The sequence below is a fragment of the Microcebus murinus genome, chromosome 7, assembly GCF_040939455.1.
Source record: "Microcebus murinus isolate Inina chromosome 7, M.murinus_Inina_mat1.0, whole genome shotgun sequence".
Classification (NCBI taxonomy): domain Eukaryota; kingdom Metazoa; phylum Chordata; class Mammalia; order Primates; family Cheirogaleidae; genus Microcebus; species Microcebus murinus.
Genome location: NC_134110.1, coordinates 62,359,058 through 62,381,427, shown reverse-complemented (window position 1 = coordinate 62,381,427; position 22,370 = coordinate 62,359,058). Strand labels below are relative to the sequence as shown.

The 22,370-nt window shown below is 37.6% G+C and overlaps 1 protein-coding gene and 1 pseudogene across 1 annotated transcript in view; one reads left to right on the top strand and one right to left on the bottom strand.

Annotated features, from left to right (window-relative positions):
- Nucleotides 1-14,633: 14,633 nt before the first annotated feature.
- On the top strand, nucleotides 14,634-15,107 carry LOC142871936 (low molecular weight phosphotyrosine protein phosphatase pseudogene; annotated as a pseudogene).
- Nucleotides 15,108-19,611: 4,504 nt separating this feature from the next.
- Nucleotides 19,612-22,370, bottom strand: part of RGS22 (regulator of G protein signaling 22) — a 113,686-nt gene continuing 110,927 nt past the window's right edge. Inside the window, exons 25-28 of the mRNA XM_012762019.3 lie at nucleotides 21,325-21,418; nucleotides 21,145-21,219; nucleotides 20,861-20,910; nucleotides 19,612-20,060 (exon numbers count right to left, since the gene is read on the bottom strand). Of these exons, the coding sequence (XP_012617473.2) occupies nucleotides 20,906-20,910; nucleotides 21,145-21,219; nucleotides 21,325-21,418 (174 nt within the window). The 3' untranslated portion in view covers nucleotides 19,612-20,060; nucleotides 20,861-20,905. The remainder of the gene's footprint in view (nucleotides 20,061-20,860; nucleotides 20,911-21,144; nucleotides 21,220-21,324; nucleotides 21,419-22,370) is intronic.

Here is a 22,370-nt window from a genome sequence, read left to right as displayed (position 1 = left end):
TGTTCTTGGGGTACATAAGAGCACTTGCTATGGCTTTTTAGAGGGAAAGGAGTGAGCCCCAAGCTCCCTGGAATCCTGGGTATGACAGGTGCTCTGTCAGAGGTGGGGCAGCTGCTCCCAAGTGCTCTGGCTTAATCATCCTGTGGGACCCTCTCTGGTCCCAACAGAAACCTCTCAGATGTCAAACTTTTTAAAAATATCAAACTTTTTAAATGGGGTCGAAAAAATAAAATAAAAAAAAAAAAAAAAAAAAAGAAACCTCTCAGATGGAGGCAGCCCATCCTGAGTGTCCAAGCTCCAGGAGACCCACATAGTTCCCCCAGGACCCACCAGTCCCCTAAGACTGCTGTGGTCCAAGTAGGTGCTGGGGAATGTTGGCTGTGGATGAAGTGATGTAGAGATCCAGGGGCTGAGATTCCAGGTCAGGACAGCTGCAGAAATGCTTCCTGTCCATGAGAGTAGGAAAATGAGCCACACCCTCTGTGCAGAACCTGGGCATGGTGAGCAGAGTACCACTGGGGGTGCACCCCCTGCTGCAAGCTTAGAGCTGGCCATCGCGCAGCACACCCACACCCAGAAGACTGTGCTTGGGAGCAGAAGTGCCCAAGTCCACAGTGTTGTGTAGTTGGAGGATGAGAAGTCTCCATCTTCATGTTCCTTCCCAGGCTCTGGTGCTGTTTCTTCTGCTCAGGAATGAGAACACTCTCCTTTCCTACAGACCCCTTTCTGCATTCCCATCTCCACTGGGAGGGTGAAGACAACTTTGGATCTTGAGCCAGGAGCTCTCGGGTGCAGGAAAGTGCACATTCCCCCTTCCTGTGTCCTAAAAACACTGTCATACTTCCCAGTCCCCGTGGGGCAGCCAGCCCTGTGGGTCACAACTCCGGAAATACTGCTGCTTTCCTGTGTATCTCCGTTCCTTCCTGGTCAGCTCAGTCCACGTGGGTGCTAGGGAATGTTCCTGTGGGATCCAGTGACAGGGAGACTAAGGGGCTGTGACTTCTCTGGCTGGACAGAGGTGCCTAGCATGTGCGTGGGCAATTTGGCACCCTGAGGACTCAGCTGAGGTGGGGGGGAGGGGTGCGACTGTGCGCAGACCTAGAGCTCGGAGCTATGCCCCCAAGCAGCTCTCAGTTCGCCAATGGCAGCAGAGCCTGGATTCACCAGGGTAGAAGGGCTCTCAGACAGACCCAGAGCCGGGTGTGAGGGGAGGAAAAGTAAACACTCTCACCTACTCTTCCCTCCAGACTCCCAATACCCCAGGGGTTGGTCTCTGCCAAAATCTTGCTCCTTCTTGTTCTGTCCAACTTCTTCCTGTGGTATTTCTGGCAAAGGTCACTTCTGGCACCTTTCCCTCAGTATTTCACCTGGGCTATGCTTTTTCGTCTGAAACCTTTTCTTCTTTTTGGGATGGCCTCTAGTCAGCCATCTTGCCCCTTCACCCTTCTTTCTAAAAATTAAAACTTTTTTTTATAGTCTATGTCTGTATATTTTTTCTTTTCTTTTTTTTTTTTTTTCATTACTCACCACTATACAAGCGAGGAAGGGAATACATTTCTGAATTAAATTTCTCTATGTTTCAAAAGGAACTTTCAATTAAATGTTAGAAAAATTAGAGCATGTCATCTTGGAAAAGGTAATTTAAAATTATGAGGAAATACAGCTTTATGTAAGCTACATACAGGTCGCCCCCCCCCCACTTTTAAAAATTGTCATTTTGAAACCAACTTCTCATTCCTTTGTGTTTGCACACACACACATTAGACATAACACAGGGACTATATTAACACAAACACTGCCAATCAGAGCTCAAGGTAAATGTATTATAAATTATCTTTTCACTAGCTAATCCTAGATCTTCAGGTTCTTGGAAGTATGTTGCAATCACATTCATCAGAAGATCTCAAGGGACACATAAAACTTTCAAATACATGAGAATTTGGACAATAAGGGAACTTGGCAAGTAGAGCTTTGAACTTGGCAGTGTAGATAACTTCATTTACAGCACAAATTCACAAAGCATCCTTTCCATCTCCCTTGCTTTGTGGACATCCAACTAAGATAGCCAAGTCAGTCCACTAACCAAGAGTATCATAAGTTCCAGGCTCAATGAATTTCAATTTTAAGGGTGGTTGATCCTTCTTTCCTCTTCAAAACTTAGCTAGGATTGGAGAAATCTAACAGTTGAAGATTTAACTATAATGTCATAATCTACAAAGTACAATGCTTATAAAACCACCCAACTATTTTTTCAAAGGTTTAAACCTACTAAAAGGCTAGGCCCTACACACTACTCAAAAAATGCTGAATTGACATGTACCGACATCATCACAAGACAGCATGAGGATATAGCAACCTGAGAGTCAACCCAAATTATATGGTGCATTCTGGATCTGCTACAAGTTTGGTAGGCAAATAATGCAAATAATTTTAGATTTATTCAATTCCCATTAAAATATGATGGATGTACCACAGGACTACCAAAATTTATTGAGAAGTTGTTCATAACTTATTCAAGCTGCAAATCTGAGCTTGGTTGCCTGCATAGAGTTCCCAGGCAGGCCAAAGACCCATGGAACTGGAATTTGTCCCTTAAATTAGTATTGCTTAATATAGTCCTAAGGGATTTCTAAATCCCATGGAATTGCCTATTTTTAAAGTCGAAATGCTGTTGGCTTCATGATTACTTAGGACTTTTAAGAATCATAAAATGGCCTGTTTTTACTTTATTGTTTTGCTTGAAAAAAATCTAATTAGGGAAAACGTAGATCTCATATTTCTGTTGCACTGAAAGGTTTGAGCTTCATGATTAATAGTATTGGCAACAGATAACAGTGTAAACAGTCCTCCCTAAATGCATTTTGATTAAATGCATTTAAAGTTCCACTTAAGACGCATTTTGCCATGTTCAATATGGTGCTAGTCATGGGCGGAAAAACAGCAGATATTTTTCCAACCAGGAGGCATGAGATTGCTAAAACCCTCAGCCTCCACCACAGTATTAATTAGTATGTTTCACCAACCAAGGCTGTAAGATTTGTAAATGAAATTCTAGAAGGGGCATCAAGCTAGAACAGGATATGGAAGCCAAATGGAAAACATGAACCAATAAAAGAAAAAAGCTAAACTAGCTAGAAGTCTAAAGCTAGTCTTTGAAGTCAGTTCAAGTCCTGCATGCTTTAATTCTGATGTAATCTTAAAATGGTGGGTACAAACAAGAACTCAGAAACAGCTTTTGTAACTTTTGGACCAAATGCACATGAATCAGTTTGTTGATGGCTATAATGATTACACAGTGGGCTTTGCTGAATTATATCTGAATTAAAACAGTCATTTTCTCCTTAGGCTGAAATACAACAACGAAGACTTATCAACAAGAATAGCCATTCTCCAAACACATACACCTCCACACACACACTTATAAAAGTTTTTACATAGTATGTTACATTTGTTGATATATCAAATTATTTGTCTTAACAGCAGTAATGCATAAGCTCTTGCACGCTAGCACATTCTTCCTGTATGACAATGTGTTTGTTCCTTGTTTGTCCTGTCATTTGTCTCATTTCACATTCTACTTAATGAGATGATTGTTTTTCTGTGTGCAAGAATATTTTTCTGAGAAGAGATAATTCTCTTGATTTGAAAAAAATTACATTTCTGGCAGGATGGGAACTATAAACACATATGTCTTCATAAGGACCACGCTCATAATAGTCTTAATGGACAAAAAAACTCTCAATTAAAATCACAATCTGTTAAGTGTATTTTCCTTTTCTGCCAACAAGCCTTAAAAATGAACAGCACACAAAATGAAAAATGCACACTCATTTTTCTTGTAACAATCCATTAAAATCATCAGATGAAATAAGTGTTACCACTAAAGTTATTTTAGTTATAAAGTTATTTTTCTTATGGGCCAAATTATTCTTTTAAGCAAATTGGTATTAACGGATCAACACCTAAGTGAACATATAGGAGTAACATTTATCGGGTGTCGGGAGGCTGGGAGGGAGGAGGAAGGGATGGGTATATACAACCAGAACGAGTAAGATGTGCAACATTTGGGGGATGGACACGCTTGAAGCTCTTACTCAAGGGGGGAGAGGGGCATGGGCAATATATGTAACCTTAACACTTGTACCCCCATAATATGCTAAAATAAAAAAATAAAAAGAAATTTAAGTTATTTTCTTCTTTTGAGGATAAAGAAGTTTAGTGAATAAATATTATGTTAACTTAAAAATAAGGATATATAAAACATAAAACAAGAATATGGTGGTGAGCACCTGTAGTCCCAGCTACTTGGGAGGCTGAGGCAGGAAATTGCTTGAGTCTAGGAATTAAGAGGGTGCTGTGAGCTATGATTGCACCACTGCACTCCAGCCTGGGGACCAGAGTGAGAACTTGTCTCTAAAAATAAAAAATTAAATTAAACTTGGAAAAAAACCATAAAAAAGATAAAACATTTGATTGAAAATACTATACATAATCTCAGTATACTTATGATAGGAATTGAATAAGTGGGATAATATTTCTTTATAGTATGTATATGTAAATAATTAACAAGTAGGGATCCAACTCAGAGCTACAATTATATAGGAATAGAGAATACCATTATATAGAATAGAGAATACCACATAGTGCCAAGTGACTCAATGGCTGTACAGGAGTATAGCCCACAGGAATAAGAAGAAATAGCCATTGCCATGATTTTCTGGTACATAATTATAAAATGTCAGCCTCATTAAATTACTGAGTATCCAATAGTGCTGAGGTTATAAATAAGACATGCAAATAAAAAGCGCCAACACTATTGTTAAGTACTATAGCAGAGATATGTGTAAGGTACCATGGCAAGACAAAAGAGAAAAATAAAGAAATTCAGTAGGGGAGGAAAGAGTCAGGGACAGCTTTAAAAGAACTGGGCCTTTGGAAAATGTTTAGGAGTTTTGGAAAATGTTTTGGAAAATGAAGAAGGAAGCGACTTCCAGACAGAGGAACCACGTGTGTAGTGGTAGACCCCTTTATCAGGGGGTCAATGAGTTCAAAACTATTTTCATAATAATACTAAAATATTATTTGTCTTTTTACTCTGTCAACATTTGTACCAATGATGCTAATGCAATGGTGTGTAAACCTGCTGGGTCCTTTATATGTATCAAGGTAGTGACACCAAAATGAAGAAAACAATAAAAAAAAAAGAAGAAAAAGTCATTGGGATTTTGATGAGGATAACCATGCATCTGTAGATCACTTGGGATAGGATGTCTTTCCATTTCTGTCTGCTTTAATGCCTTTCATCAATGTTTTGTAGTTTTCAGTGTACAAGTCTTTAACCTCCTTAAGTTTATTTCTATATATTTTATTATTTTTGATGCTTTCGTATAATTTTCTTTGTGGATAGTTTGTTGTCAGTATATAGAGACACAACTGAGTTTTGTATGTTGATTTTGTATCCTGCAACTTTCCTAAATTCATTTATTAGCCCTAACCATGTTTTTGTGGCATCTTTAGGGTTTTCTACATGTAAGATGATGTCATCTACAGAGATAATTTTACTTCTTCCTTTCCTTTTTGGATGCTTTTTATTTGTTTTTCTGGCCTAATTGTTCTGGCTAGATCTTTCAGTACTATGTTGAACACAAGTGGCAAACGTGGACATCTTCGTTTCAGATCTTTGAAGAAAAGCTTTCAGTTTTTCTCCATACAGCATAATGTTAGCTGTAGGCTTGTCATACATGATCTTTACTATGTTGTGGTACAATCCTTCCATAGCTAGTTTGTTCAGTGTTTTTTTTTTTTTTTATCATCAAATGTGTTGAATTTTGTCAAATGCTTTTTCTGCCTCTGTTGAGATGATCATTATGATTTTTACCCTTCATTCAGTTAATGTATCACATCTATTTATTTGCATATGTTGAACTATCCTTGCATTCCAGGGACAAATTCCACTTGATCATGGGGTATGATGCTTTTAATGTGCTGTCAGATCTGATTTTCTAATCTTTTTTGAGCATTTTTACATCTATGTTCATCAAGGATATTGGCCTGTGGGTTTTCTTGTGGAATCTTTGTCTGGTTTTGGTATCAGGGTGATGCTGGGCCTCATAAAATGAATTTAGAAGTGTTCCCTCCTCTTCAGTTTTTTGCAAGAGTTTTAGAAGAGATGACACTAATTCTCCCATAAAAATTTGGTAGAATTCACCAGTGAAGCCATCAGGTCTTGGACTTTTGTTATTATTATAGGGAGGTTTTGATTTATTAATTCAATCTCCATGTTATTGGCCTGTTCTGATTTTCTATTTCATTATGATTCAGGATTAGGCTGTAAATTTCTAGAAATTTATCCATTTCTTCTAGGTTGTCCAATTTATTGGTGTACAACTGTTCATAGTAGTCTCTCATAATCATTTATATTTCTGTGGCATCAGTTGTAATGCCACCTAAAATTCATGTGAAACCACAAAAGACCCAGAATAGGCAAAACAATTTTGAAAGAAAAAAACAAAGCTGAAGGCATCACACTTCTTGATTTCAAAATATATTACAAAGCTACAGAAATTAAAACAGTATCTTACTGGCATACAGACAGACATACCAACCAATGGATCAGTATAGAGAGCCCAAAACACATGCACACATATATGGTCAACAATATGATCTTTAACAATGATGCCAAGAATACACACTGGGGAAAGAATAGTCTCTTCAATAAATGGTGTTGGGAAAACTGGATATCCTTATGCAGAAGAACAAATTAGACCCCTGTCTTACACCATCACAAAAATAAACTCAAAGTGGATTAAAGACATAAACATAAGACCTAAAACAGCAAAATTCCTAAAATAGGATGGGCATGGTGGCTAATACCTGTAATCCCAGCACTTTGAGAAGCCAAGATGGGAGGATCACTTGAGTCCAGGAGTTTGAGACTAGCCTAGGCAACATAGTGAGACCCCCATCTCTAAAAAAACACGGAAAAAGTTAGCCAAGTGTGGTGAGCACCTGTAGTCCCAGCTACTTGGTAGGCTAACGTGGAAGGATTACTTCAGCCCAGGAGTTTGAGGTTAGAGTGAGCCATAATCATGCCATTGCACTCTAGTCTAACAGAATAAGACCCTGTCTCTTAAAAAAAAAATTCCAAGAAGAAAACATAGGGGAAAATGGAACATGATTAAATTAAAAAGCCCCTGCACAGCTAAGGAAATAATCAACAGAGCAAATAGACAACCAATGGGAGAAATACAATTGGAGAAAATATTCACAATCTACACATCTGATAAAGGGCTAATAAGCAGAATCTACAAAGAACTCAAACAAACCTGCAAGAAAAAAAAAAAAAAACCATTAAAAAGTGGGCAAAAGACAAGAACACAAATGTCTCATAAGATAGACAAATGGCAAAAAAAATATGAAAAAATGCTCAATGTCACTAATCATCAGGGAAATGCAAATTAAAACCACAGTGAGGTATCACTTTACTTCTGTTAGAGTGGCTTTTATTAAAAAGTCCAAAAACAATAAATGCTGGCATGGCTGCAGAGAGAAAGAAATGCTTATACATTGTTGGTAGGACTGCAAATTATTACAACCCCTATGGAAAACAGTATGGAGATTCCTCAAAGAACTAAAAGTAGATCTACCATTTGATCTAGCAATCCCACTACTGGGTATCCACCCAAATGAAAAGTCATTTTATCAAAAAGACAACTGTACTTGATGTTTATAGCAGCACAATTCACAATTGCAAAGATGTGGAATCAACCCAAGTACCCATCAATTCATGGTTAGAATAACAAAATATGGTATATCTGTACCATGGAGTACTACTCAGCGATAAAAAGGATAAATTGATACCTTCAGCAACAATTTGGAAGGAATTGGAGACCATTAACCTAAGCAAAGTATCTCAAGAATGGAAAAACAAACACTATGTGTACTTACTAATAAATCAAAACTAACCAATGGGCATACAAGTGCACAGAGGGAAGTAAAAGTCATTGGGATTCAAGAAGGAGGTCGGGGGTAGAGGAGAGGGGTAAAAACCCGCTTAATAGGTATAATGAACACTATTTAGGTGATGGGTACATTTATAGCCCTGAATCAAGTCATGTAACAAAAACATTTGTACCCCCTTAATATTTTGAAATTTTTTTTAAAAAGAGTGTATTTTCGTATATTAATGAGATGACTGTTGGCTGACTGCTGGCTGAAAGCCCCTAGATGACTTCAGGACGGGGTTATCAGAGAAACGGAGTGATCAGAAGGTTGGAACTTCCAGCCCCACTCTCTAACCTCTGGGGAGGGGAGAGGGACTGGAGGTTGAGCTAAATCACCAATGGCTAATAATGTAACCAATCAAGCCTACATAATGCAACCTCCATAAAAACGCTAAATGGTGGAGCTCAAAGAGCTTCCACATTGGTGAACACGTGGAGGTGCTGGGAGGGTGGTGTGCCCTGAAGAGGCATGGAAGCTCTATGGCCCACGCCCTGTGCATCTCTTCCATTTGGTTGTTCCTGAGTTATATCCTTTAAAATAAACTGTAATAAACAAACGCCTTGAGCTAGTAAGGTTTCTACTCTGCTGATGAATCAATGTGTGGTTTGGGAAATGCATTCAAAGTTCATGCAGTCTCTAAGTTTACTCCAACTTTTACTTTCTGAGTACATGGGCCTCATATTCAAGGAGGGATGAGTGGATAGTTAGGGCTCTCTCTGATCTCTCTTGAGCATGTGTGTGACCTTGTACAAGCCCACTGGCTTCCAAACCACCAGGGATATGAGGAAGTTTATCAATGACCACTGTAGCTGTCTTATCCCCAATTTCCATTGTATTTCTGGCTGATCTGCTAGTCTGTTGCTTGCCCAACCAGTGGCATGACATAGCTGTGAGACTGGCCTTCATGGATTGTTTGCTATTGTTCCTGGATTGTCCCACTGTTTTAACAAAACTCCTAAGCATGAGCTTTTCCAAATTCCAATGTAAATCAGATCAGCCCCTCTAGCAGCAATGAGCCTCAGGCCTGCTTCATCTTGGTACAACTAACACAGCCTGGAGCAAGATGAGGGAAGTGGAAGCAGACTTAGAACAAAATGCCACAAACTGCCAAATATTCCTACTGAAGTTCAGTAGTTTTTCTCGAATAAATGCTTCTCAATTTGTTGTATTCCTTTTTTCAATTTCTAGAATTCTAAAGTGGTTGTTTTAACAATTTTGCCCAGTTTCGTTATCTCTTTTTGGTGAGATGATTTGCTGAACTCCCTCAGTTGGCCATGCCAGTAGTCCCAACCTATTTAGAAATTCAGCAGCCTTTTAAAAATTGCTAAAGACTTCAAATGTGGTATTTCAAACTAAGTAGATTCCTTATAACACCTCCCTCTGAACATCCCATAGGCATGGTAATAAAGAGACACAAAGAGAATGAATGTATAACACTGTTAAGAATGGGAGAAAAAGTCATCAGTGGGCCAAAGATTTTGACAATACTTATAAAGTAGAAAGCTGATGAGATGATGCTAGTGCCTCACAAAGTTCATATGTTGGAAACTTAATCCCCAATGCAACAATGCTGAGAGGTAGGGCCTGTAAGAGGTGATTAAGTTATGAGGGCTCTGTCCACAGGACTAGGTTAGTGCTGTAATTGTGAGAGTGGGTTATTGTCAGAGTGGGTTCCTAATAAAATAACGAGTTTGGCTCCCTTTTTTCTCTCTGGCATGTGTGCTCTCTTGTTACGTGATGCCTTCTGTCATGTTATAATGCAGCAGGAAGACCCTCACAAGATGCGGTCCCTAGAACTTGTACTTCCCAGCCTCCAGAATTGTGAGCCAAATACATTTCTGTCATCACAAATTACTCAGTCCATGGTATTCTGTTATAGCAACACAAAACAGACTAAGACATATGATATTTACATAAACCAGAGCAGAGAACAGAAATAATACGATTACGATGGTTTGGAAAAGGAAGCATGGGCAACGCATAGTAGTCACAATTCATCTTCTAGGCAGGGATTGTGAAGATACCTTGTTAGATACCGAACCTACTTCATGGGGAAAATTCCCTTGTCCATAGTCCCCTGGGGCCCTTGGCTTTGCCTCTGGGAAAATCTTTCTCTATTATCCCTTAAGCTACATCTGAAGTTGATGTTGGAGAGCAGACCTCTTTGGGGGCTGTACAATTTTCACAGCCTGCTTTCTGATGATACAAATTTGGGGGCCTAGTGGTTATTTTAGAGATTGAAAAATTACAGGCACTTTCTTGCCAGGTTTATGGTTTTGCCCTAAGAATACAATTCCATTAAAATTTTAGTAAGCTTTCAGTCTGTTTACTACCAGTCAGTTCCATGTCTAAATCTCTTCTGGTAGTTCTTAAGCCTGCCAACTTTCTTATTTTATTTATTTGCTTTTGTGCTTAGCTCATTTCCCTCTCTATTATTTTAATGGTGGCTATTTTAAGGTCATCTAAAATAATAGGGTAGATTAGCATGACAACACCTTTACTTTGACCTTTGTTATAGGGCTGCCACTGTCCAGATGAAAAGTCTTCATAGAAACTTTTGGAAAGGAAAGTGACCAAAGGCTCTAGTTGATATGGAATAATTGTAATTGACTTTCTCAACTTTGGGGCTCCCAGTTATTAGATTTTACATCAATTTTTAACTGCAAGCCACAGTCAGAGTGTGTGCATTCCCTTAGTTAAGCAGTGTTCTCTTCCATTTATACTTGTAAACTGGTTAATTATTACCTAACTTTCATGGTACCTTGCCAAAAGCAGCAAAAAGCAACTAACACACAAACACACACCAACATTCTTTTCTTGTTTTACCACTTCCTTTAACAAGCTATGGGCACAGCAGACATATGGTCTGCCTTCCAAGTTATCAGAAATAATGGTTTTACCAAATATTCTGCCATGATATTACAAAGGTGGCCAGCTTTGTAGCCTGCAATTGTCTGTTTCCTTACTGCTCACTGACTGCTTAATCAATGCCACATATTTCAGATTTTTGTTATGGTGGTACTCCATTCCTGGTAGCAATTTTGGTATTAGTTGAAATATAAGATGAGCTGCTATAAAAAAAAAAAAGGCATGAAAATAGAATGACTTGGACAGATAGGAGTTTGTTTTTATCTCACATAACAGTCCAGAGCAAGGCAGCTCTCCTTCATGAGGTCATCCAGAGACCCAGGTTCCATAATTCCTTAAGTGTTCCATCTACATGGTGAAAGCCTGAATGCCGGTGTCACAGCTGTGATTACAGGAGGGGAAAGAGAAAACGGCTGGCATACATTTCCATTTTTAAATGACCTGAATGGATATCGTACACTTTTATTCATATCCCCTTAGCTTGAACTTGGTCACACAGTCTTATCTACCTGTGAGACAGACATTAGTATATACATTAGTTTTATAGTAATAACGATAAAGAAGAGATTACTAAAACAGTAACTATTTCAGGCCAGGCAACACCCTAAGTCTATAGTCCTCAAGCCCCCAACTGTGGCCCCGTATTGGTCCGTGGCCTGTTTGGAACCAGGCCACGCATCACCGCCTGAGCTCCACCGCCCCGCAGCCCCTACACATACACCCGCCCCCAGTCTGTGGAAAAACTGTCTTCCTGTCTTCCATGAAACAGTACCTGGTACCAAAAGGTTGGGGACTGCTGCCCTAAGTATTTGATTCTGGAAAGGAAACAGTGTAGAAGTTGAATTATTCTTTTCAGAAAAATTTCATCTAAGATTCTAAATCAAAATGTAAAAATCATTGCTCACTGAGAAATAGACCAAAAAACTCTATAGACAATTACACATTAAAAAGCTCCAATACTGAAACTTGTAGAATCACATATTTGATCTAAAAAAGGACTCTGAGTTCTTTATACATAAGAAAACTGAGACTCACAGAGGTTAAATAAATGGCCTCAAATCAAATCAGAAAGGAAACAGATCCAGGACTATAACCGAATGCTGCTAAATCATTGGATATACACCATCTAATATATTTTTAAAAGCAGAAATTTCACTGTAATTTTTAAAAGAATATGCCAATTAAAAAAGAAAATGCAGATTATGTACTATAATTTCCAACTGTATGATAAATGATAAAGATACACATTTTAAAAATATAATATGAATTAAGTTATACCTTTAATACTAAATTTGCTTATTAAAAAAATTATATACATAAGATGAATCTGACCCAACTGGCCAAATTACTTTTGGATTACTTCACTATTGTATTCATCTAAAATATATTTATTCACCTCAAATAAGAATGTAAACAATGTATAAGCTCAATTTTCCCATGTTTTGAAGAATATAAGTTGATATGGTATACACAGTAATTTGTGTGTTTTTAAAACTTAGGAATCTTCCAAGAGTTAGTTGTCTTTTCACTGAGAACTCATAAAATTAAGACACACATCAGATACAAAAATATAGCACAATTAGAATTTATTTACTTATTTATTTGTACACACTCAAGTCAGATTTAAGGGCACTTTTAAGACTACCTAAAAAATACCGCATACACTACACTAAGCATAAGTAAGGACTTTAAGTTTTATTAATTCAACAAACACTGGTTGAGCATCTCCTTTAGGCATTATGCTTCCAAAGATGATATAAAAGACATTATTCAAGTGGATGTAATATAGATACTCATAAAACAAGTGAGACATCATTGATTTAGAAAGTACTGCTGGTAGTGTTACAGGGCTAGCAGATATGGTACTTTAAAAAAGGATACGCTAGAGAGCTAGAATTTAAAGGTTCCATTGCCATTAGGGATTTCAAAAAATAAAATACAAAAATGTCCAAAAGTCTAAAGCAGTTGTTCTCAACTAGGGATGATGTGACAAAATATCTAGAGATATTCTGAGCTACTTCAACAGGGAAGATGCTACTGGCATAAGTGGGTAAGAGGCCAGGGACGTTATTAAACACCCAAAATGCACAGGACAGCCCTCCATAACAAATAGTTATCTGGCCAAAAATGTCAATTGTGGTGAAGTTGAGAAACCCTGGCCTAATGTGATTTAATGAGGATACTGATTTCTTCTCTGAGAGACCTGGCACATAGGTGTATTTTCATAGATATGAAAAATGATATAGACATAACTAAGATTTTACACTTCAAATAAAATTGCCACATGTATTTATAATTATAAAAATTACTAATGGCAAATTTTTGTGAATGGTATTATTTAACTTTCTTAGATGAGTAGTGATTTTTACCTTCTTAGAATTTTATAGTGGAGATATTTCATTTTTTTCATCAAATATTTAATGAACATCTAGGGTTTTTTTTTGTTTTTTCTTTTTGAGAGAGTCTCACTTTGTTGCCCAGGCTAGAGTGGGTGCCATGGCATCAGTCTAGCTCACAGCAACCTCAAACTCCTGGGCTCAAGCAATCCTACTGCCTCAGCTCCCGAGTAGCTGGGACTACAGGCATGTGCCACCATGCCTGGCTAATTTTTTCTATATATATTAGTTGGCCAATTAATTTCTTTCTATTTATAGTAGAGGTGGGGTCTCGCTCTTGCTCAGGCTGGTTTTGAACTCCTGACCTCGAGCGATCTGCCCGCCTCAGCCTCCCAAAGTGCTAGGATTATAGGCGTGAGCCACCGGGCCCGCCCTGAACATCTATTTTAAATGTTCTATGTAAGGTGCTGGAATGGAAAGTCAAATAACAGGTATATTAGGGTATTCAAGCATGTAAATAAAAAATTATAATCAGTGAGACTAATACTATTTTTATAGTGTAGTGAACAAGCAATAGTGACAGGACAGAAGGAGGATAATTTCTGTAGCTGTTTGGGAGATCTGGGGTGAGAAAAGAATATCAAAGACAGCTTCCCAGAGGAACAAATGTCTGATCTGAATGTTTGTATCAAAAGATAGGAGGGTGCAAAAATCAGAGTCTGAACAGAGAGAGAGAGAGAAAAAAAGAGAATTAAGGTTGGTCCGAGTGCAGTGGTGTTTACAACTAATTGATCACAACCAGTTACAGATTCCTTTGTTCCTTCTCCACTCCCACTGCTCCACTTGACCAGTAAAAAAAAAAAAAAAAAAGTAAAAAAAAAAAAAAAATAAAAAAAAAAAAAAAAAAATAAAAAAAAAAAATAAAAAAAAAAATAAAAAAAAAAAAAAAAAAAAAAAAAAGAGAATTAAATTTTAAGTAAATTAAAAAGAAAAAAAAAGAAAGGAGGGCCTTATCATATGATATACTAAATGAGGAACTTCTATTTTACCAGTAACAAGTTTAATAACAATCTCAATGAAGGATTCAGGTAAGGGACTATCACATGGTTTGCATTTTAGAAAGATCACTCTCAAGACAGTTGGAAGGCAACCAGGCAGGAGAAAGAGATGTTAATTAGGACCCAGATCCAAGATGATGAGGATCTGGAATAAGGCAGTCATCCAATAATGAACGGGAAGGAGGAAAAGATACACTTAAGAGATATTAAGATGAATCAGTAGAACAACAGATGATACCTCCTGGGTACACTAATATGAGGAAATTGCCTCTAGTGACCAAAACTGGGAAGAGTCCATGCTGAGAAATGCTTTGAGGGTATGCTAAAAATGAACATGTAAATATTTATAATATAATAATTAGCATCAGTACAAGGGAAGATGGCAGAGCTAGCATCTAAGTCGGTGCTGTTTGTGTGTCTGGCTAACATTTGCTGGTCACCCATTGCAGAAGCAGTTTTCAGGAAACTGTAACTCATCAAAATGTTTCAGAGAGCTGGAGGATAGACAGTGCTGTGACATCCAGGTCTGAGACAGGGAAACCCCCCTAACCACCAGGGGCAGAGCTGCATGAGGAGGCACAGTGTTCCCATGAGCCACGTTGGGCAGACTACCAAACAAGACTTAGCCACGTTTGATTATATAGTACGTGCGGATGAAAGCAATCTGAGAGATTTGAATAGAAAAAGTAATCAAGTTAAAAACTGCAAAGCTAAAATTGAGCTACCTGGGAGCTATGATCCATAAAAACAACTTATTAAAATCCCTATTATGGGGAATAACTTTGACTTCTACCAGCAATATGTCAGTTGCAGCAGAGCATTCTTGGAGAAGGCCCACTGAGGCTGGATCTGTGCCCTCCCGCAGCCAAGAGCAACTAGACTCCACCCTGAGTCTTTGCACTTCTCAGTGTGCTGAAATGTACTGTGTTTTCCCGAAAATAAGACAGGGTCTTATATTTATTTTTCCTCAAGAAGACACCCTTGGGCTTATTTTCAGGGGATGTGTTATTTATTTTTAAGTATGGTACAACAATCTACCTTTATTCAAATATAGTTAAGTCGTCTTCTTCTGGAACATCATCATAACTCTCCAAACCCTGAATTCCATCCTGAATTTCTTGCGATTCTATTTCCTTTAGAACCACTGGCCCCAATCTGTCACGTCGAGCAATAGAGCACTCATGGGGCAGATGAGAAGGGCTGCTCGTCTTCTTTACCACTCCGTGACGAAATGCATGGGTTGTGCAGATATGCTGTATAGCCACGCCCATCACTAGGTTTTATTTTCGGGGTAGGGCTTATGTTGCGCAAATGCTTAGGAATTCTGCTAGGGCTTATTTTATGGGTAGGTCGTATTTTTCAGGGAAACATGGTAGTAATGTTCTGTGAACTCAGCTCTTTCTTCAGTTGACTTACTGTTTCTTATCTTAAAAAATAATGGCAGATGGAAATCAGTTGTGTTTGACACAATAAATAAAAAATCTTTTATTGAGACAGTTTATGGGGCTTATAGAAAGCGTTCTTGGACTAGCTGAACCTCTTAATTTGCCCCAATTACAAAAATAGTGGAATGAATAACATATAGAACAACAAAGTAAAACACAATGAAGTAAAACCTCACTTTAAGGCTCAGGTCATCATCTAAGCCTCTTGAGACTTAGATAATCTAGTCTACCTCCTAAATTTATGTGGATAACTTGATGAAGGACAGTGATCTCTGCTCCCTGTGCTACCTCTCTCACTGCTCGCTCCAGGGCCTTTTATTGATTGACAGTAGCCCACCTCCAAAGGAATTCACAGTCTAGATTAGAAGTGTTTTAATTCACACACACCCATAATGCATACTTGTATATTTAAAATATAGGAAAGAGAAAGATTTACAGAATCAATCTTTAACACCTTTAATACTTCTTGATTTTTGTCTAGTTTATTTCAAAGAGAAAGTCAGCTCATTTGCTCCCATTTGAACCATTCTCTCTCTGAAAAATTAATTATATATAGAAAGAAGGAGACCTGTATACTGGTTTATCTAGGGTCTATTGAGGAATATGTCTGTTTTTTATGCACATGTAATCCAAATGTCAAATATAAATTGGCTTAGGTGGGAAAAAATGATTTTAAAAGTTCTCCTATTTTGGCATGCTTAAATATTGGTATGTTAATAAGCATTCATCAGCATTAAACAAATTTCTAGGCAAATATAGGTAATTTCTATGTACTTTGAGATAATCTCAAATTCATATGAATATATGTCAGAAAAGATTGTTTTCAAAATGAACAGGGGACTGGGGGGAGGGGAGCATGGGCAATATACATATCCTTAACACTTTTAACCCCATAATACCCTAAAATTAAAAAAAAATGAACAGGGGGAGTTATAAAAATACAAAACATAAAAATAAAAATGATCATCAATTTAATATATACAACACAATAAAAACTTTACCAAATTAACCTTTTTTAATTTTACCTTAAGAATAAAACTGACTACAGAATACTTTAAAATACAAGTGCCAAACTTCAGGGCCCCAGTCTAACATGTAAAGAATGTAGAAGTCATCACTACCATTCTCATCGCAAGAAAAACGCCTGAACAAACTGAAAATCAACAACTTTCCTTGGATCCATCAAAGAACTGTGGTGATAGAGGAAACTGCAGCCACTAAAACTGGAGAGACAGGCAGATCCAGAGAATCATGCCTTAGTGGGAGCAAAAGGCTGTAGCTGGAGCCATCATCTGTAGGAACACTTGAAACTTGTATTTGACCAACTGCTGGAGGCTTAATGTGTACAAGCTTCAGAGTTAAAAACTTTGAGGGGCCCAGGCTTAGGGGAGCCCCCAAACTTTCTTGAGTTTTACCTCCAGGAGGCCCACCAGTTTCTCCTATGAAGACCAGAGAAAAATCCCCTCCTGTTTCTGGCATGGGGAGGAAAAGTAACCATTTAAAAATACACCCAGAGTTGTCTGTTCTTAACAAGGCCTGCCCTCAAAGGAAACTCTTACCAAAGGCTAACAGAGGAAGGTTTTACCAAAGCCCAAACAACCTGGGAAAAGGAAATACCCAACTCAGGCTCAATAAAACACTGAGACCTAATCATAGGACTAATAAAATGCTTCTCCTCCCCCCATAGCCCACCACCATATCAATAGGTCTCTGGTATAACAACAGGGATTACAGCTAAAAGAACTTCATCCCTCAGGCACTATGCAATAATCTCTAGGAAAACCCAAGAACAGGGGAGAGAAAAACTAGGGCACAGAGAAAATTTTAGCCTCTAATACCACAGCTATAGCAAACAGTAAATACAGCCTAACTCCTAGCCAGATAAGCATAACACTTCACATTAAAGGCCTATCTACTACAGTTCCTTTTACCTGATGTATGTCTTGCTTTCAACAAAAAGTGGCAAGGCATGTAAAAAGACAAAAAACATAATCTGAAGAGACAAAGCAAGCCTCAGAACCAGACTCAGATAAGACAGAGATGTTGGAATTTTGGGACCAGAAATTTTAATAGACTATGATTAACATGGTATGAGCGCTAATTAAAAAGTGGACAACATTCCAGAACAGATGAGTAGTGTAAGCATAGAGATGGAAATTCAAAAAATATCAAAAGGAAATGCTAGAAGTTAAAAACACCATAAGAGAAATGAAGAATGCCCTTGATGGGCCCCATCAGCAGACCAGAAGCAGCTAAGGAAAGAATTAGTGACCCTGAAAAGAGATCAATAGAAACTTCCAATACTGAAATACAAAGAAAAAAAAGAATGAAAAGAACAAAATATCTAAGAACTATGGGACAATGAGAAAAGGTATAAATATGTGTAATGAGAATATCAGAAGGGGAAAAAAGAAAGGAACAGAAGAAATATTTGAAATAATCATGACTGAGAATTTTATACAATTAATGATAGACACCAGACCATAGATCCAGGAAGTTCAAAGAATACCAAGCAGGATAAATTCCAAAAAATCTAAACCTAGGCATAGCATATTCAAACTACAGAAAACTGAAAACAAAAAGAAAATCTTTAAAGAAGCCAGAGGGTAGGGGAGGAACAACTTACCTATAGAGTAATAAAGATGAGAATTACATCTTGACATCTCTCTTCAGAAACCACCCAAGCAAGAACAGAGTGGAGTAAAATATTTTAAGTGTTGAAAGAACAAAATCACTAACCTAAAATTCTATATCCTCTGAAATCATCCTTCAAAAGTAAAGGAGAAATAAAGACTTTCTAAGGCAAACAAAAACTGAAAGAATCTATCTCCAGTAGAACTGCCTTGCAAGGAATGTTGAAAAGTTCTTTAGAGAGAATGAAAATTATATACATCAGAAACTCAAATCTACATGAGGAAAGAAAAAGCATTAGAGATAGAATAAAGGTAAATTAGTATATTTTATTTTTCTTATTAATTGATCTAACAGTTAACAGTTTGTTCAAAATGATAACAACAACAATATATTCAATGATCATGGCTTATGGATAAGTGAAATGAATGACTGCAATGTGATAAGGGACAGGAGGGGGAATTGGGAATACTCTCTTATAAAGTACTTGTACTACCCATGAAGTTGAAAGTTGTAAATGTATACTGCAAACTCTAGGGCAATAAATGAGAAAAATTATCATTTACACTTTTAAAAAGTATCAATGATACGCTAAGAGAGGAGAGAAAATGGAATTACATAAAATGCTCAATTAAAACCATAGAAAGCAAAACAAGAATGGAAGACAAAAAAAGAAAGGACAAGGACAATGAATGGAAAGCAGTTAACAAACTTCATGGCCACTATAGGGTACGGGATACTGTGTGAGGACAAGGAACAACAAGCCTCCAGTGATTTTTTTAAAAACTATCCCCAAACTACTGCTTTAGAAGAAAGTTAACCTCTTTCCCTATTTAAAATGTCTACCTTTTCAGAGAATTTGGAATGGCAGTTTCTACTTTGAAAATCCTTTCTGGGATTATATAAGACTGGAAGTCCCATGCTTCCAATCTGGTAATCTAGGTCAAGCTCCTAAATCATGAGGGCCACAGGTGATCCCACCAGGTCATTTCTTACACATTCTCTCCTGAAAGGAGAGGAGGGTGTATGTCTGGGTTCTCTTTGCCACAAGTGTAACTCCAGTTAATAAGAGGGAGGCTCTTCTCTTGCTACCCTAACAGTTTATACCAAAGACTGGTTTGTGGAAGACCTGCATGAGAATCGCCTAGGGTGTCTGTTAAAGAGGAGGATTCCTGGGTCCTGCCCAAGAACTACTGAATCATACTCTCAGGGAGTGGGCCCAGGAACGTGCATTGCTAGCAAATGTCACCAGTCTTAAGCACACTGAAGTATTGCAACCATCACTTTAATATACAGTTGTTTTACAGTTGGGGATGGGGTGGGGAAGGCTCTTCCCTTTATGTTTTGGGTCAATTTATTTCTGGGAATATTTGTCCCCTAATTACCTGCTGAATATTATCTGCTAACAAAATATAGTAAATGCTCAAGGAATATTTGTTGAAAGATTACTTGAGGAGCATAGCATTATACTTCCTTAAGGATGGTGATAAGCAAAACATTTCAATTCTTCTAACCTAGATAGTAGTGATTTTATTCCAAATATATTTTTAAAAGTATTTTATAGTCTTGTATTTCACGTATACAGGATAGCTGTACTTTGAAAACTGTAGGGGTAAGACAAGCCAAACTTTATTTAGATGTTAGGCTTGCTCTAATACAGACCATGAAAAAAAATCACTTGTGCTTCTCATGTCAGTTAAATTTGGGTTAAAGAATTCCTGCAAAAGAAAAATAAATGGATGAAAATGTAAGCATCTATAGAAAATATAAAGCCAAAACAACAACAACGAAAATGTACATAGGGTTGTCCTAATGATGAAAAAAGTGAACAGAGGTGTCAGCACACCCTCAATGTTAGGGGCACTATGAGGCTGACCCGAGGGGTGCAGGAACCAGCAGAAGGGTACAGGGCAAGGGGGAACCAGAAGAGACAAGAACGAGGAGGCTAAGAGCATCAAGGCCTACTCATCAAACCCTCCCAAGAACCAGGAAACTAAGGACGTTGAGAAACCTAAAAGCTAATCTGCAAGGCAAAAGATAAGAGAAAGGGGACTTTTAACGGGGTTCTTCAACTATTGGGTCAAAGGGCTACCGATATACTATATTATACTTCTAGACTACTTTGTAAGGCATGTTAAACTCTAACATTAATATCCAATCAAAACTGTATAATCACATCAGTATCTGCACAGGAGAAGGGCCCTGGCTAGATTTTTAGTTAGTTTTAAAATTTTCAGTTCCTTCTTATATTCCCAACTTAGGGAAACTTGGGAAAATATCTTACATGTTCTCTGTGGAAGAGAAGAATATATAACAAGTAAACAGAAGCAATATAGGATCACTCTTCAGAGGCCTTACTTCTTAGGAGACTGTCATTCAAAAGCGAGGCAAGGCTCTCCCACCCCCTAATTTGTTCGTGGGGCATATGTGTGCACATGGCGTATGTGTGTGGGTGTACATGAGTGTGTGTGTTAAAGGGACATGGGTGGGACAGACCAACTCTCAGACTATGACCTACCTTGCATTTATCAGCAGCAGGACGTAAACACTCACATGAACACTGTCACTCTGGAAAAGAGATAAAGTTTTAGGTATGTATCATAGTTTTTCCTCCTCAGCAGAGGAGAGAAGACAGAGACAGAGGCAGGAAACATACACACACAGAGAAATTCTCCTAATCTGGGGCTCAAAACAGTATGGGTGAGCCAGTCCTCATCCCTTCCTCCCGATATATTCTAGGTCAGGTAAGAGCACAACTCCAACAATAAGAATGAACTGAAGACAGACTTGGTGGAAACTCACTTGGGCTTTGGACAGCCATATTCCTTTTCAAAGACATGACAGAAGTAGTGAGCCTAATATTTGTGAGAGATGTACCTGCACAAAAATAAGAGAAATAAGAAAAACAGTAATCGTTTGCAAAGTTCTCTAAAATTAATCTGTGATAGAAGATAACAAAGTAACCCTATAAGCAAAAATTACCTGTAATCAACTTTTTTTCCAATTCTTCTTGGACTTTAAGAAGAATTCTCTCCTGTTCTAAGGCTTCTATGTACTTTGAATAGCACCAGGTTGGCTAAAAAAACAATTTTCCCAAAGTTAATTCTGGAAATTTTTGCCTCAGGAAACAAATTGAAGGTAAGATGGTTTCTATCAGCCTCTTCATTTAAACTTTTTATTAAAATATAACACATGTAAAGGAATGTGTATGTGTCATAAGTTTATAATGATACGAATTTTCACAAATGAACTTATCCATGTAACCTTTTAACTGGGTCCTGCAAATTATTAACAATCTATCTTAGTCCATTTTCATAAGAATATTTATGAGGAATTGAAGGTATTCTTTTCAATAGTCTTGAAAACACTTTTAAATTTCCTGATTAAGAAGGAAGTGGGGTGGGAATGAGAGGGTGGTGATGTGCTGTTTCTCAGTGAATCAAGGTCAATGACAGCTTCATAGATATCTCCATAATCAGTCACCTTTAGATGTTCACTTAGATTATGGACTTGGAAAGATCCAAGTTTTATAAAGAAGGTAATTTTGCATTTGGATTAATTACAATTCTTCAACGTACAAAATCTATCTGACACAAATGCATATTCAGTAGGCCCTCTGCATCTGCAGTTTCCACATCTACAGAGTCAACCGACTGTGGATCAAAAATAGTGGGGGGAAAAAAACACCCAACAATAAAACAGCAAAAAATTAATACAAATTACTAAACAATGCACATTAAACAACTATGTATGTAACATTTACGTGGTATTAGGTATTATAAGTAATCTAGAGATAATTTAAGGTATACAGGAGGATATGTGTAGGTTATATGCAAATACTACGCCATTTTATATCCGGTACTTGAACATGCTTGGATTTTGGTATCTGAAGGGAGTCCTGGAACCAGTCTCCAGTAGATTCCGAAGGACGACTGTACAGGGCATTCACATTTGCAAAATGGCAGCGTATTATTATTTTATAAATTGCTACAGTAATTGAACATGTATACTTTAAATAGCCATAATAA